The 17,500-nt window shown below is 41.3% G+C and overlaps 1 protein-coding gene across 9 annotated transcripts in view; it reads right to left on the reverse strand.

The window, feature by feature from the left end:
- The window catches only part of scn8ab (sodium channel, voltage gated, type VIII, alpha subunit b), a 97,020-nt gene that overhangs the window by 57,947 nt on the left and 21,573 nt on the right, over positions 1-17,500 (reverse strand). For all 9 annotated transcript variants that reach the window (XM_046845859.1, XM_046845900.1, XM_046845884.1 and 6 more), the window contains one exon: positions 4,200-4,318. In XM_046845859.1, coding sequence (XP_046701815.1) covers positions 4,200-4,318 — 119 coding nt within the window. Of the gene's footprint in view, positions 1-4,199; positions 4,319-17,500 lie in introns of those variants that run through there.

Raw genomic sequence — 17,500 nt, forward strand, 5'->3', positions numbered from 1 at the left:
ACAGACACAGACACAGACACACACACACACACACAGTCTCTGATTTATATCTGGGATGCCTGAACTTCAGCAGAACTGCAATATCTGAGCAGATCCTCAGACAAACAGTCCAAACTTTCTCAGTAATTCAGCTTCCTGTCTCATTAGGGAGCAATGATATTACTCTGATATATCTGTATTGTATTAAAGCTTAAATCTCTATATAATGTAATGGACTGTAATTAATAGCAAATGTCTGGTCCAGTCGTTCAGGACTACAATGTCCATGAACACTTTTACACTCGAGGGGAACAGTAAAAAACCTCAACAATGACGGAACTGTGATGAATTGACATTCAGTGTTGAGGATGACGATGGGTTCCCTTTTGAATTTGGTTCCTCTCAAGATTTCTTCAGACCATTTAAGGAGGTTTTTCCCTCAACACCATCACCACTGACTCACTCATTACAGATAAAAGACGACTCTGACATTGAGACTAAAATTGAATTGAATTTAATGGAATTTTATATATCAGGCCTTGAACTAGAAAACTTTAGAAATAATACTGTGTTAGTTAAAAGATTACAAAGTTGTGCTTTTAATTGATATATTTATTTTTATTATAATTAAATATTATGAATATTTTTAAATTATAAATGAAGAATAGCCGGACATAATAATATTGCAGTGTTGAGCACATTATAATTATTACTATTATTAATATTATTATTATTATTATAATTATTGTTTTATTATTATTATAAATACCTAAATGTTATTTAAATATACGTGGCCGGCTGAATGGGTTCAATGCAAGCGTCGGGTGGCAGTGGACAAGGCGGTCCAGCTGGCGGAAGACCACTTGGCCGCATACCCAGGGGCTGCCAATTTCCCTGCGACTACTTACAGCTCTCTCTCTCTCTCTCTCTCTCTCTCTCTCGGTTCACCTGTTACTTCCCGCTCTCCTCCTATTCCCCTCCCACAGAGACAGGGGCTAATCCCCCCCAGGGGCTACACCCTCTGACATGCCTTAAACTAAGTAAGAGAAATCGATGGTCAGCAAGCCCAGCCAAATATTGCGCTTTCCTATCCCTACTTCGCAGTTATTAAAGATAAGTTATAAAGAATGACGCAGGCCTTCATGTTGCAAACACTAGGCGAACTATTGGGGATTAAATCGATCCGCACTAGCATATACCATCCTCAAACTGAAGGCTTTGTGGAGCGATTTAGTCGAACCCTCAAAAGCATGATCCGGAGTTCGTACAGGGGGATGAATGGAACTGGGATAAGTGGCTCAAGCCCATATTATTCGCAGTACAAGAGGTCCCACAAGTTTTCCCCCTTTGAATTATTATACGGCCGCAAGCTGTGCAGAGTGCTCGATGTCATTCGTGAAAATTGGGAGGACTGACCTTCGACCAGCAAAAACGAAATTAAGTACGTTCTTGACCTGAGAGCAAAACTCCACACCTTAGTACAACTAACCTCGGGGAATTTGCTACAGGCTCAAGAACAACAATCCCGGCTGTATAATAGGGGCGCAGCTGCAACAATTTTCACCGGGAGATAAAGTCCTCATTCTGCTACCCACGTCGAGCTCTAAACTACTCGCAATGTGGCAAGGACCTTTTGAAATTACACGGAGGGTGAGAGATGTCAACTATGAGGTGCGGCGCACAGATAGAGGCGATGCACTCCAGGTGTACCACCTTAACTTTCTGAAACCATGGAGGAAGGCGGTGCCTGTGCCTCTAGCAACAGTGGTTCCCGAGAGGGGGGAGCTGGGGCTGGAGGTAACGTCAAAATCTGCATCAGATTTCGCCCCGGTGGAGACCACCTCTCGCCATCGCAGAGAGCACAGGTAGAGAACTTGCAACAAGAGTTTGTGAATTAGTTTCCCCCCCTACCTGGTTGAACAAACCTCATAGAACACCATATTGAGACTTCTACAAGTATAGTGGTGCATAGTCGCCCATACCGGCTACCCAAACACAAAAAAATGTCGTTTGGGATAAACTCAAGGCTATGCTTGACACAGCGGTAGTCGAGGAGTCTCACAGTAATTGGAGCAGCCCGGTGGTCTTAGTGCCCAAGAGTGATGGATCGGTCCGGTTCTGTGTAGGCTATCAGAAAGTCAATGCATCGACAAGCTGCTTGATTGGACTCACTAAAAAGGTCCAGATCCGGTCTAGTGGACGGAGTCGTGCCAGCAGGCTTTTTTGCAGGTAAAAGCTGCACTCTGAGGTGGACCACATGTACATGCTCCTAACTTCTCTCTCCCTTTTATATTGCAGACGGACGCATCGGACAGGGGGTTGGGGGCCGTGTTGTCCCAGGTAGTGGAGGAGGAGCGGCCGGTGCTGTACATTAGCAATTTGCAAATTGTCCGTGCCGGAAAGCCGATACAGCGCCATAGAGAAGGAGTGTCTGGCCATCAAGTGGGCCATCACCTTCTGGCCATTACCCTCTGATACTATTTGTTGGGATGGGCCTTTACTCTCTGTTCAGACCACGGCCAACTCCAGTGGCTCCATTGCATGAAAGATGGCACTCGGCTGTATCTGCCACTTAAGTTCGAGGTGATCCGCAGACCAGGGGGGCCTAGATGGATGTGGTAGACTTTCTCTCACGCCATGGGGGGGTCATCGGTGGGGGTATGTGGCAGCGGGGGGGACCGAACGCTGTTTTGTGAATTAAGGGTGAGGCCAGGGGCAGAAAAATGGTAAGAATGACACACATGAGGGAGTTTTTGCTAATGAGTGTTCTCTGTTTGCAGTGGGCGGAGGGAGCACATAAAAGGAGCGAGAGAAGTGTGCTGGATGGTGTCTGTGAGCTGTGTGTGTGTGTGTGTGTGTGTGTGTGTGTGTGTGTGTGTGTATGTGTATCTGTTCAGAACTGGTCGTTGTCCTGAGAGTGTTCCTTCCCCTGAACCTCTTGCTCTCCTACAATTGTATTGCTATTAAGGTTGCTCAAAATTAAGGTTAAAACTAATACATGGTACCAGTCAGTAGTTTGGACACAGCTTCTCCTTCAGGGGATTCTCTTTATTTTTTTTGTATTTAACATTCTACATTAATACTGAAGAATCAAAACTATGAAAGAACACATCTGAAATTCTGTACTAAACAAAAACCCTCCACTCGCTCACCGTGGGCACAGTGGTAAAGGACCCAGAATATGTTTTATATTTTATTTTGTTCAAAGTGGCTCTATGTAGCTTTAATGTCAAACTCATGCCATTTTCTCATCGGATTCACAAGGATGTCACCTGGATTGGGTTTCAGGTCACAGGTGTGTCTTATCAAGACTGACTGAGAGAATGCCAAGTGTGCAAAGCTAAATGGACCAAAATCCTAAACGCTTTTTTTTCTACATAATTCTATACGTGTTCTTTAATAGTGTGGATTCTTCAGTATTATTGTACAATGTTGAAAAAATAAATAAATAAATAAAAAAAAAAAAAAAAATAATAATAATAATAATAATAATAATAATAATAATAAATCCACTGAAGGAGAAGGCGTGTCCGAACTACTGACTGGTCCTGTGTATATAAAAAATAATGAAACCAAGTTTATTTCGTGTTAAAAAAATGAAAATAATTGGAATAATTAATATTATGAATAATTCAATTATAATAACAAAGCTAATTATTAATTAATAATAAATGTTTATTTATTAGTGCAGAAAAATGCTAATATTTCTGTGCGATGTAGATGATATATACGGTATATATGAACACAGCCAATAATAATCAGCAGGTTTTCTGCTTAAAGCGGCACCGAGTCATTAATAACATCATCACTGCATCGCCTCCTGAGGTCAAAGGTCAACAGCAGATGAATTTTATGCTGAGTTTTTTTTCCTTTTCTGCCTCCTGAGTCATCAGTAAGTGAAATGGACGCACCGAGAGCGGCATCTATAAAACTTTAAGAGGTGTACATCGGGAAGCACTCTCATCATCAAAAACCTCCAGACATTATCATTAACACACACACACACACACACACACACACACACACACACACACACACACACACACACACACAGAGTACAAGAAACAGCTGATCATTGTGACATGGACACACAAATAAACCTGAACTAAATCTTGTGGTGAAAAAATATAGCAATAAAACAAACACAGCTGGTTCACACACACACACACACACACACACACACACACACACACACACACAGGAGCAGAGAAAAAGGATATGAGTGTATCAAAATTTTAATAGCTATTCGCCTGAACAGATTGAAAGGGCTAATGATATACAACGAGGGCGTGGCACTAAACCGGAAGATCGTTTTCCCTTTGTTTAGCACTATAAAGGTCTGTAGAGAGAGAGAGAGAGAGAGAGAGAGAGAGAGAAATATCAGTACATTGAATCTGCCCCGAAGTTAAACACACATGAAGCCTGTGTTAAAACATGTTTAATTGTTTTGTGTTTTTTTAATCAGAGAAGAAACACATTATAATGATAATAAAATATAACCAAATGTATTACTCCTGTACTACACAACATACAACACTGCAACTGCAGTCAACAACACACAACACTGTTAAAAGAAAGAGAGAAAAAATGTCCAGTCTATTAAATAGTAATAATTATAATAATATATAATTATAAGAATATAATTATAATATAATAAGTACCTAGAATCAGAAAGAAAGAAAGAAAGAAAGAAAGAAAGAAAGAAAGAAAGAAAGAAAGAAAGAAAGAAGAAAGAAAGAAAGATGTTATTTGGATTGTGGAAGATGTCTGGTGTTGGTCTGAGACGAGGAGATTCAGCAGCAGAGAGATTCTATAATATATAATATAGAATAAGAAGTAAGAAGTGGAAGAAGACCGCAGTGAGCACTGGCCAAAAGAACAGAGCATTTACTGGAAGTCAGAGTGTAACACTAACGCTAACGCTAACGGCTAACATCACTATCCATCAAGAACAGGAAGTGCTGACTCGGGAGCGAGGTGGGGTGGCACTGCAACACTCCCCTCAGACTCTCACTGCTGGGCTGATTCGGCAAAAAAACATCCTGAGATCTCTGAACATCCTCTGATCCTCAGCAGAGACACAATGTTAGTGTTATTATTATTATTATTATATAATGTACACATTAAAGACAAAAATCAAACCATTTATTCATTCATTTATATCCCGAAAAGATCAGCCCAGATCCCTCTATCCATGACCTCAGTGCTGAGCTCACAGATAATCTATGAGATATATTCTCTTCAGAAGGTCTTGGGTCTACTCCATGCTCAGCAGGACATGTCTGATACAGTGAGGAAAATAAGTATTTGAACATGCAGCTATTTTGCAAGTTCTCCCACTTAGAAATCATGGAGGGGTCTGAAATTGTCATCATAGGTGCATGTCCACTGTGAGAGACATAATCTAAAAAAAAAAATCCAGAAATCACAATGTATGATTTTTTAACTATTTATTTGTATGATACAGCTGCAAATAAGTATTTGAACACCTGTCTATCAGCTAGAATTCTGACCCTCAAAGACCTGTTAGTCTGCCTTTAAAATCTCCACCTCCACTACATTTATTATCCTAAATTAGATGCACCTGTTTGAGGTCGTTAGCTGCATAAAGACACCTGTCCACCCCATACAATCAGTAAGAATCCAACTACTAACATGGCCAAGACCAAAGAGCTGTCCAAAGACACTAGAGACAAAATTGTACACCTCCACAAGGCTGGAAAGGGCTACAGGAAATTGCCAAGCAGCTTGGTGAAAAAGGTCCACTGTTGGAGCAATCATTAGAAAATGGAAGAAGCTAAACATGACTGTCAATCTCCTCGGACTGGGGCTCCATGCAAGATCTCACCGTGGGGTCTCAATGATACTAAGGAAGGTGAGAAATCAGCCCAGAACTACACGGGAGGAGCTGGTCAATGACCTGAAAAGAGCTGGGACCACCGTTTCCAAGGTTACTGTTGGTAATACACTAAGACATCATGGTTTGAAATCATGCATGGCACGGAAGGTTCCCCTGCTTAAACCAGCACATGTCCAGGCACGTCTTAAGTTTGCCAATGACCATTTGGATGATCCAGAGGAGTCATGGGAGAAAGTCATGTGGTCAGATGAGACCAAAATAGAACTTCTGGGTCATAATTCCACTAAACATGTTTGGAGGAAGAAGAATGATGAGTACCATCCCAAGAACACCATCCCTACTGTGAAGCATGGGGGTGGTAGCATCATGCTTTGGGGGTGTTTTTCTGCACATGGGCAGGGCGACTGCACTGTATTAAGGAGAGGATGACCGGGGCCATGTATTGCGAGATTTTGGGGAACAACCTCCTTCCCTCAGTTAAAGCATTGAAGATGGGTCGAGGCTGGGTCTTCCAACATGACAATGACCCGAAGCACACAGCCAGGATAACCAAGGAGTGGCTCTGTAAGAAGCATATCAAGGCTCTGGCGTGGCCTAGCCAGTCTCCAGACCTAAACACAATAGAGTGTTTCTCAGCGACAGGCCAGAAACCTGACTGATCTAGAGAAGATCTGTGTGGAGGAGTGGGCCAAAATCCCTCCTGCAGTGTGTGCAAACCTGGTGAAATACTACAGGAAACGTTTGACCTCTGTAATTTGCAAACAAAGGCTACTGTACCAAATATTAACATTGACTTTCTCAGGTGTTCAAATACTTATTTGCAGCTGTATCATACAAATAAATAGTTAAAAATCATATATTGTGATTTTTGGATTTTTTTTTTTAGATTATGTCTCTCACAGTGGACATGCACCTATGATGACAATTTCAGACCCTCCATGATTTCTAAGTGGGAGAACTTGCAAAATAGCAGGGTGTTCAAATACTTATTTTCCTCACTGTAGAGCTGTACAATAGGACCTGATCAGGCGGTGGATCTCATGCAGTGGAGAAGGTGCTAGCTCAGTGATTAAGGCGTTGGACTTCTGAATGAAAGGTTGTGAGTTAAAATCCAATCTCCACCAAGAACCCACTCCTGGGCCCCTGAACAAGACCCTAAACTACTCCGAGACACCTACAAGTTACTCTGGATAAGTGCATCTACCAAATAAATTACAAATATAAATCTCCACTAGCTGATGGAGCATTTCTACTGTGAGCCTCTCTGATGTGCTCCTCATCCTGTTACTGAGAATAAACCGAGCAACTCTGCAGCAAAACCTCATTTCTCCTCCCTCTGTCCTCCACTGCATCTCAGACCTTCTCTGACATTCAACACAAGAGCTTTCTACAAAGGTGACCTTTTAATTACCTTCAAGGATCAATGCAGAAAGAGAGAAGAAGAACATACACTAAAGCTGATCTACACAAATATTCTTTATTTATACAGATTCAAAAATGTTCTCTTAAATTCTAATTCTAATCTTAAATTTATACACAAAATGAGGCCCTTAAAAAACTCTTCAACTAAACCCTAAACCCAATCCCGTGTCAGCTGCCCTTAAAACTCACAAACCCACCAACACACACCACTCAGATCACCAACACACCATTCAAACCAACTACACACCAACACACACCACTCAAACCACCTACACACAACACACACCACTCAGACCAACTACTCACCAACACACCACTCAGATCACCAACACACACCACCAACACACACCACTTAGACCCCTACACACCAATACACACCACTCAGACCACCTATTTACCAACACACACCACTCAGATCACCAACACACATCACTCAAACCACCTACACACACACACACCACTCAGACCCCTACTCACCAACACACCACTCAGATCACCAACACACACCACTTAAACCACCACACACAGCACACACCACTCAGACCACCTACTTACCAACACACACCACTCAGATCACCAACACACACCACTCAAACCACCTACACACAGCACACACCACTCAGACCACCTGCTTACCAACACACACCACTCAGATCACCAACACACGCCACTTAAACCACCTACACACAACACACACCATTTAGACCACCTACACACCAACACACACCACTCAGATCACCAACACACACCACCTAATCCACCTACACACAACACACACCACTCAGACCACCTACTCACCAACACACACCACTCAGATCACCAACACACACCACTCAGACCACCTACACACAACACACACCACTCAGACCCCTACACACCAACACACCCCTCACACACAACCTTTACACACCCCTCACACACACACCCCTCACACACACCTTTACACACCTCACACACACCCATTCACACACAACCCTCACAAATCCTCACACACACAACCTCACACAAATTCCTCACACAAATACCCCACACACAACCCTCACACACACCTTTCACACACCCCTCACATACCCTTTACCCACCCCTCACACACAACCTCACACACAACCCTCACACACCTCTCACACCCTTTCATACATAACCCTCACACAACCTCACACACCCCTCACACAAATCCTCACACACAACCCTCACACACTCTTTACACACCCCTCACACAAATCCTCACACACAACCCTCACACAACCTCACACACCCCTTCACACACAGCCCTCACACAACCCTCACACAAATCCTCACACACAACCTCACACACCCCTTCACACACAGCCCTCACACAACCTCACACACCCCTCACACAAATCCTCACACACCCCTTCACCCCCACACACACATTCACACATAACCCTCACAAATCACTCACACACCCCTCACACACAACCCTCACACAAATCCTCACACACACACCCCTCACACACACCTTTACACACCTCACATACAACCTCACACACAACCTCACACAAATCCTCACACACACCTTTACACACCCCTCACATACAACCTCACACACACCCCTCACACCCCTCACACCTCACACACACCCCTTCAAACATAACTCTTACACAAATCCTCACACACCTCACGCAAATCCTCACACACCTCACACACCTCTCACACACCCTTTCATACATAACCCTCACACAAAGTCCTCACACAAATCCTCACACACCTTCACACAAATCCATCACACACACCCCTCACACTAACCCATCACACACACACACACACACACACACCACACCCCTCACACACACTCCTCACACAATTTCCAGAAGGACAACCATCACTGCAGCCCTCCATCGATCTAGGCTTTATAGTGTCGAGACGGAAGACTCTCTTTAGTGGTGGACACAAAAAATATTTATTTGATTTGGATTCATTTTTAATTACATTTTTAAAGTATTTCTACTTATTTACTACCTATTTTATAAAAAAAAGCATTCTTACTTCACAGCATTTTTCACACCTCTGCTGCCTAAACTCAGAATCACATACTTACATTAATATATTTTTGTCCAGGAATGTGTATTAATTTATTCCCAATAGTTTATTCTTTCCATTTCATAGCTTTTTTATCGGTTGTGCTGCTTCCTGTATTGTATGTTTATGTTAAAGTTTCTATCCACTCAGATTTCAGACATCATGTCTTGTCAGTGTCAAAAGACTGCTGTGAGGACTTCAGAGTCAACAACGAGGCACCTAGCATAATGTACATGCTGCTCAATACTGTATCAATCAGACTGGAAATTGGCAACACCAGGGCCCTTTAGCAGGCATCCAATCACATCAGCATTTTCACGTCTTTTGATTGGACTGTCAGAAAGCGTCACTAGTCAGAGCTCATCAGTAGCAAACTGCACAAAGTGGAGTATATTCATGTGGATTTAATGCTGTGTTTTATTCCACAACGTCTGATGAAGGAGGTCGCAGATACAATTGCAAGGACATCTACATTTAGAAAGAACATGGTAAGAAAAGGTCGCCAAAACAGTTTAAAACAATTGTTAAACTTTTCATGAACTGTTAATATTATTGCGTTTTCTTTCCTGTAGAATTCACACAAAAATTTAATCTAAAAGAGATTTTCCTCATCACGTCACCCCAGGCTGCTTATTAGGGATAAATACACATCATTCACTTTAATTCTTACATTCTGTAAATCTGCTTTGAGACAATGTCCATTGTGAAAAATGCAATAGAAATAAACTTGCACTTGAACTTAAACTTGATGATGTATGTGGAGGTGCAGTTGTGGCTCCAGTGAAAGGAGACGTGTTGAATTGTGATCATTGTGTTTGTTGCTTTAGTGATGATGTTCATTGTGACTGTATGAGATCCTGTGTGTGATGCAGCTCTGATCTACTGCACTTCTCTATTATACTGATGCTTTCTGTAGATGTGGAGTCATAATGATGGGATTAGGAGGAGGAGTGATTCAGGTAGAACATCACTGAAGGTCTCAGGGTGAAATGCACGACCTGTACGGGTATTTGTTGTAGTGTATGTATTAATTATGTTTTATAGTGCATATACTTTATTTGTAATAAAAACTTGTAAGTTATATAGTATGTATATAATATTCTTTATAGAGGATGTACGTATTGTAATGTTATGGAGGATGTACATATAATGTTATAGATTATATACATATTGTAACGTTATAAAGGATGTATGTTTAATAATGATATAGAGGATGTATGTATTGTAATGTAGAACCCAGCCATTAGGGGGGCACAAGCCAGTGCACTCTTAGTGCCGGTCCCAAGCCCGGGTAAATGGGGAGGGTTGTGTTAGGAAGGGCATCCAGCGTAAAACATGTGCCAAATCAAATATGCGGATCACAAAGGAGAATTTCATACCGGATCGGTCGAGGCCCGGGTTAACAACAACCGCCACAGGTATCGTTAGCCGACAGGGTACCGGTGGAAATTGGGCTACTGTTGGTCAAGGAGGAGAAGGAGAGGAGGAAGACGTCTACAGAGACGGCAGGAAAAGGAGCAGTGTAGGAGAGTAGAGGTTCGGGTTGGTACTTTAAATGTTGGTACTATGACGGGTAAAGGGAGAGAGATAGCTGATATGATGGAGAGGAGAAGGGTAGATATGCTGTGTGTTCAGGAGACCAAGTGGAAAGGGAGTAAGGCCAGGAACATTGGAGGTGGATTTAAACTGTTTTATCATGGTGTGGATGGAAGAGAAATGGTGTAGGGGTGATTCTGAAGGAAGAGTACAGTAAGAGTGTAGTGGAGGTGAAGAGAGTTTCTGATAGGGTGATGATCGTGAAGGTGGAAGTTGAAGGATGATGATAAATGTCATCAGTGCCTATGCTCCACAAGTTGGCTGTGAGATGGAGGAAAAGGAAAGATTCTGGAGTGAATTAGATGAAGTGGTAGATGGTGTACCTAGGAAAGAACGATTGGTGATTGGGGCAGACTTTAATGGGCATGTAGGTGAAGGGAACAGAGGTGATGAGGAGGTGATGGGTAGGTATGGTTTTAAGGAGAGGAATGTGGAAGGGCAGATGGTGGTAGATTTTGCTAAAAGGATGGAAATGGCAGTGGTGAACACGTATTTTAAGAAGAAGGAGGATCATAGGGTGACGATAAGAGTGGAGGAAGGTGCACACAGGTGGACTATGTGCTATGCAGGAGATGCAACCTGAAGGAGATTGAGACTGTAAGGTGTTGGCGGGGACAGTGTAGCTAGACAGCATCGGATGGTGGTCTGTAGGATGGTTTTGGAGGCGAAGAAGAAGAGGAGGAATGTAAGGATTGAAAGAAGAATAAGATGGTGGAAACTGAAGGAGGAAGAGTGTAGTGTGAGGTTCAGGGAAGAGGTCAGACAGGGGCTCGGTGGTGGTGAAGAGGTGCCGGATGATTGGGGAACTACTGCAGGAGTGATGAGGAGGCAGCTAGAAAAGTACTTGGTGTGACATCTGGAAATAGAAAGCAAGACAAGGAGACGTGGTGGTGGAATGAGGAAGTGCAGGAGAGCATTAGGGGAAAGAGGTTGGCAAAACAGAAGTGGGATCGACAGAGTGATGAGAAAAGTAGGCAGGAGTACAAGGAGATGCGGCAGCAGGTAAAAGGGATGTGGCGAAAGCCAAGGAAAAGGCATATGAGGAGCTGTATAAGAGGTTGGACACTAAGGAAGGAGAAAAGGAGTTATACCGATTGGCCAGGCAGAGGGACCGAGCTGGGAAGGATGTACTGCAAGTTAGAGCAATAAAGGATGGAGAGGAAATGTGTTGACTAGTGAGGAGAGTGTGTTGAGAAGGTGGAGGGAGTATTTTGAGCAGCTGATGAATGAGGAAAATCACAGAGAGAGAAGGTTGGAGGATGTGGAGTTGGTGAAGCAGGATGTAGATAGGATTAGTAAGGAGGAAGTGAGAGCAGCGATTAAGAGGATGAAGAATGGAAAGTCGGTTGGACCAGATGACATACCGGTAGAAGCATGGAGATGTTTAGGAGAGATGGCAGTGGAGTTTTTAACCAGATTGTTTAACAGGATTCTGGAAGGGGAGAGGATGCCTGAGGAATGGAGAAGGAGTGTGCTGGTACCGATCTTTAAGCATAAGGAGATGTGCAGACCTGCAGTAACTACAGGGGAATTAAGTTGATCAGTCACACCATGAAGTTATGGGAAAGAGTAGTGGAAGCCAGGCTGAGAGAAGAGGTGACCATCTGTGAGCAACAGTATGGTTTCATGCCGAGGAAGAGCACCACAGATGCCTTATTTGCTTTGAGGATGTTGATGGAGAAGTATAGAGAAGGACAGAAGGAATTGCATTGTGTATTTGTGGATTTAGAAAGCGTCGACAGAGTGCCAAGAGAGGAGTTGTGGTATTGTATGAGGAAGTCAGGTGTGTCAGAGAAGTATGTAAGGGTGGTGCAGGACATGTATGAGGACAGTGTGACGGCAGTGAAGTGTGCAGTAGGTACGACAGACTGGTTCAGAGTGAAGGTTGGACTGCATCAAGGATCGGCCCTGAGCCCTTTCCTGTTTGCAGTGGTGATGGACAGGTTGACGGACGAGGTCAGACAGGAGTCTCCCTGGACTATGATGTTTGCAGATGATATTGTGATTTGTGGTGAGAGTAGAGAGCAGGTTGAGAAGAGCCTGGAGAGGTGGAGATATGCGCTGGAGAGAAGGGGAATGAAAGTCAGTAGGAGTAAGACAGAGTACATGTGTGTGAATGAGAGGGAGGGCAGTGGAGTGATGCGGTTGCAGGAGAAGAGGTGGAGAAGGTGGAGGAGTTCAGGTACCTGGGGTCAACAGTGCAAAGTAATGGAGAGTGTGTTAGAGAAGTAAAGAAAAGAGTGCAGGCAGGGTGGAGTGGTGGAGAAGAGTGACAGGAGTGATTTGTGATAGTAGGGTATCTGCAAGAATGAAAGGGAAAGTTTATAGGACTGTGGTGAGACCTGCGATGTTGTATGGATTAGAGACAGTGGCATTGAGTAAAAGGCAGGAGGCAGAGCTGGAGGTAGCAGAGCTGAAGATGTTAAGGTTTTCGTTGGGAGTGACGAGGATGGACAAGATTAGAAATGAGTTTATTAGAGGGACAGCACATGTAGGATGTTTTGGCGACAAGGTGAGGGAGACGAGATTGAGATGGTTTGGACATGTGCAGAGAAGGGACATGAATTATATTGGTAGAAGAATGTTGAAGATGGAGCCACCAGGTAGGAGGAAAAGAGGAAGGCCAAGGAGGAGGTTCATGGATGTGGTGAGGGAAGACATGCAGGTAGTTGGTGTGAAAGAGGCAGATGTAGAGGACAGGGTGGTATGGAGACGGATGATCCGCTGTGGCGACCCCTAATGGGAGCAGCCGAAAGAAGAAGAAGAAGATGTATTGTAATGTAGGTGATGTTTATATTGTAATGTTATAGAGGCTGTACGTATTGTAGTGTTATAGAGGATGTACGTATTGTAGTGTTATAGAGGATGTACGTATTGTATTGTTATAGAGGATGTACGTATTGTAGTGTTATAGAGGATGTACGTATTGTAATGTTATAGAGGATGTACGTATTGTAATGTTATAGAGGATGTACGTATTGTAATGTTATAGAGGATGTAATGATTGTAATGTTATAGAGGATGTACGTATTGTAATGTTATAGAGGATGTACCTATTGTAATGTTATAGAGGATGTACGATTGTAATGTTATAGAGGATGTACGTATTGTAATGTTATAGAGGATGTACCTATTGTAATGTTATAGAGGATGTACGTATTGTAATGTTATAGAGGATGTACGTATTGTAGTGTTATAGAGGATGTACGTTGTAGTGTTATAGAGGATGCGTATTGTAGTGTTATAGAGGATATGCGTGTTGTAGTGTTATAGAGGATGTACGTATTGTAGTGTTATAGAGGATGTACGTATTGTAATGTTATAGAGGATGTACGTATTGTAATGTTATAGAGGATGTACGTATTGTAATGTTATAGAGGATGTACGTATTGTAATGTTATAGAGGATGTACGTATTGTAATGTTATAGAGGATGTACGTATTGTGGTGTTATAGAGGATGTACGTGTAGTGTTATAGAGGATGTATTGTAGTGTTATAGAGGATGTACGTATTGTAATGTTATAGAGGATGTACGTGATTGTAGTGTTATAGAGGATGTACGTGTTGTAATGTTATAGAGGATGTACGTTGTAGTGTTATAGAGGATGTACGATTGTATTGTTATAGAGGATGTATTGTAGTGTTATAGAGGATGTACGATTGTAGTGTTATAGAGGATGTACGTATTGTGGTGTTATAGAGGATGTCGTATTGTAGTGTTATAGAGGATGTACGTATTGTAGTGTTATAGAGGATGTAATGATTGTAGTGTTATAGAGGATGTATTGTAGTGTTATAGAGGATGTACGTATTGTAGTGTTATAGAGGATGTACGTATTGTAATGTTATAGAGGATGTACGTATTGTAGTGTTATAGAGGATGTACGTATTGTAGTGTTATAGAGGATGTACGTATTGTAGTGTTATAGAGGATGTACGTATTGTATTGTTATAGAGGATGTACGTATTGTATTGTTATAGAGGATGTACGTATTGTATTGTTATAGAGGATGTACGTATTGTAGTGTTATAGAGGATGTACGATTGTAGTGTTATAGAGGATGCACGTATTGTAATGTTATAGAGGATGTACGTATTGTAATGTTATAGAGGATGTACGTATTGTGGTGTTATAGAGGATGTACGTTGTAGTGTTATAGAGGATGTACGTATTGTAGTGTTATAGAGGATGTACGTATTGTAGTGTTATAGAGGATACGTATTGTAGTGTTATAGAGGATATGCGTATTGTAGTGTTATAGAGGATGTACGTATTGTAGTGTTATAGAGGATGCGTATTGTAGTGTTATAGAGGATGTACGTGTTGTAGTGTTATAGAGGATGTGTATTGTAATGTTATAGAGGATGCGTATTGTAGTGTTATAGAGGATGTGCGTGTTGTAGTGTTATAGAGGATGTACGTGATTGTAATGTTATAGAGGATGTGCGTATTGTAATGTTATAGAGGATGTACGTATTGTGGTGTTATAGAGGATGTACGTATTGTAGTGTTATAGAGGATGCGTGTTGTAGTGTTATAGAGGATGTACGTATTGTGTTATAGAGGATGTTATAGAGGATGTACGTATTGTAGTGTTATAGAGGATGTACGTGTAGTGTTATAGAGGATGTACGTATTGTGGTGTTATAGAGGATGTACGTATTGTAGTGTTATAGAGGATGTGCGTATTGTAGTGTTATAGAGGATGTGCGTATTGTATTGTTATAGAGGATGTCGTATTGTAGTGTTATAGAGGATGCGTATTGTAGTGTTATAGAGGATGTAACGTATTGTAGTGTTATAGAGGATGTACGTGTTGTATTGTTATAGAGGATGTACGTATTGTAGTGTTATAGAGGATGTTATAGAGGATGTACGTATTGTAGTGTTATAGAGGATGTAATGATTGTAGTGTTATAGAGGATGTTATAGAGGATGTACGATTGTAGTGTTATAGAGGATGTACGTATTGTAGTGTTATAGAGGATGTCGTATTGTAGTGTTATAGAGGATGTATGTATTGTAGTGTTATAGAGGATGTACGATTGTAGTGTTATAGAGGATGCACGTATTGTAGTGTTATAGAGGATGTACGTATTGTAGTGTTATAGAGGATGTACGTATTGTAGTGTTATAGAGGATGTAATGTATTGTAATGTTATAGAGGATGTAATGATTGTAATGTTATAGAGGATGTACGTATTGTAGTGTTATAGAGGATGTACGTATTGTAGTGTTATAGAGGATGTACGTATTGTAGTGTTATAGAGGATGTACGATTGTAGTGTTATAGAGGATGTACGTATTGTAGTGTTATAGAGGATGTACGTATTGTAGTGTTATAGAGGATGTACGATTGTAGTGTTATAGAGGATATACGTATTGTAGTGTTATAGAGGATGTACGTGTGTAGTGTTATAGAGGATGTCGTATTGTAGTGTTATAGAGGATGCGTATTGTAGTGTTATAGAGGATGTACGTATTGTAATGTTATAGAGGATGCGTATTGTAGTGTTATAGAGGATGTACGTATTGTAGTGTTATAGAGGATGTACGTATTGTATTGTTATAGAGGATGTACGTATTGTAGTTATAGAGGATGTACGTATTGTAGTGTTATAGAGGATGTACGTATTGTAGTGTTATAGAGGATGTACGTGTTGTAATGTTATAGAGGATGTACGTATTGTAGTGTTATAGAGGATGTACGTATTGTAGTGTTATAGAGGATGTACGATTGTAGTGTTATAGAGGATGTACGTATTGTAGTGTTATAGAGGATGTACGTATTGTAGTGTTATAGAGGATGTGTATTGTAGTGTTATAGAGGATGTACGTATTGTAATGTTATAGAGGATGTACGTATTGTAGTGTTATAGAGGATGTACGTATTGTAGTGTTATAGAGGATGTACGTGATTGTAGTGTTATAGAGGATGTACGTATTGTAGTGTTATAGAGGATGTACGTATTGTATTGTTATAGAGGATGTATTGTATTGTTATAGAGGATGCGTATTGTATTGTTATAGAGGATGTACGATTGTAATGTTATAGAGGATGTATGTATTGTAGTGTTATAGAGGATGTACGTATTGTAATGTTATAGAGGATGTACGATTGTAGTGTTATAGAGGATGTAATGTATTGTAGTGTTATAGAGGATGTACGATTGTAGTGTTATAGAGGATGTACGTATTGTAGTGTTATAGAGGATGTACGTATTGTGGTGTTATAGAGGATGTAATGATTGTAGTGTTATAGAGGATGTACGTATTGTAGTGTTATATAGAGGATGTACGTGATTGTAGTGTTATAGAGGATGTACGATTGTAGTGTTATAGAGGATGTACGTATTGTAGTGTTATAGAGGATGTACGTATTGTGGTGTTATAGAGGATGTACGATTGTATTGTTATAGAGGATGTACGATTGTATTGTTATAGAGGATGTGTATTGTAGTGTTATAGAGGATGTACGTATTGTAGTGTTATAGAGGATGTACGTATTGTAGTGTTATAGAGGATGTACGTATTGTAGTGTTATATAGAGGATGTACGTGTAGTGTTATAGAGGATGTGTATTGTAGTGTTATAGAGGATG

Source organism: Silurus meridionalis, chromosome 1 (genome assembly GCF_014805685.1).
Source record: "Silurus meridionalis isolate SWU-2019-XX chromosome 1, ASM1480568v1, whole genome shotgun sequence".
Lineage (NCBI taxonomy): Eukaryota > Metazoa > Chordata > Actinopteri > Siluriformes > Siluridae > Silurus > Silurus meridionalis.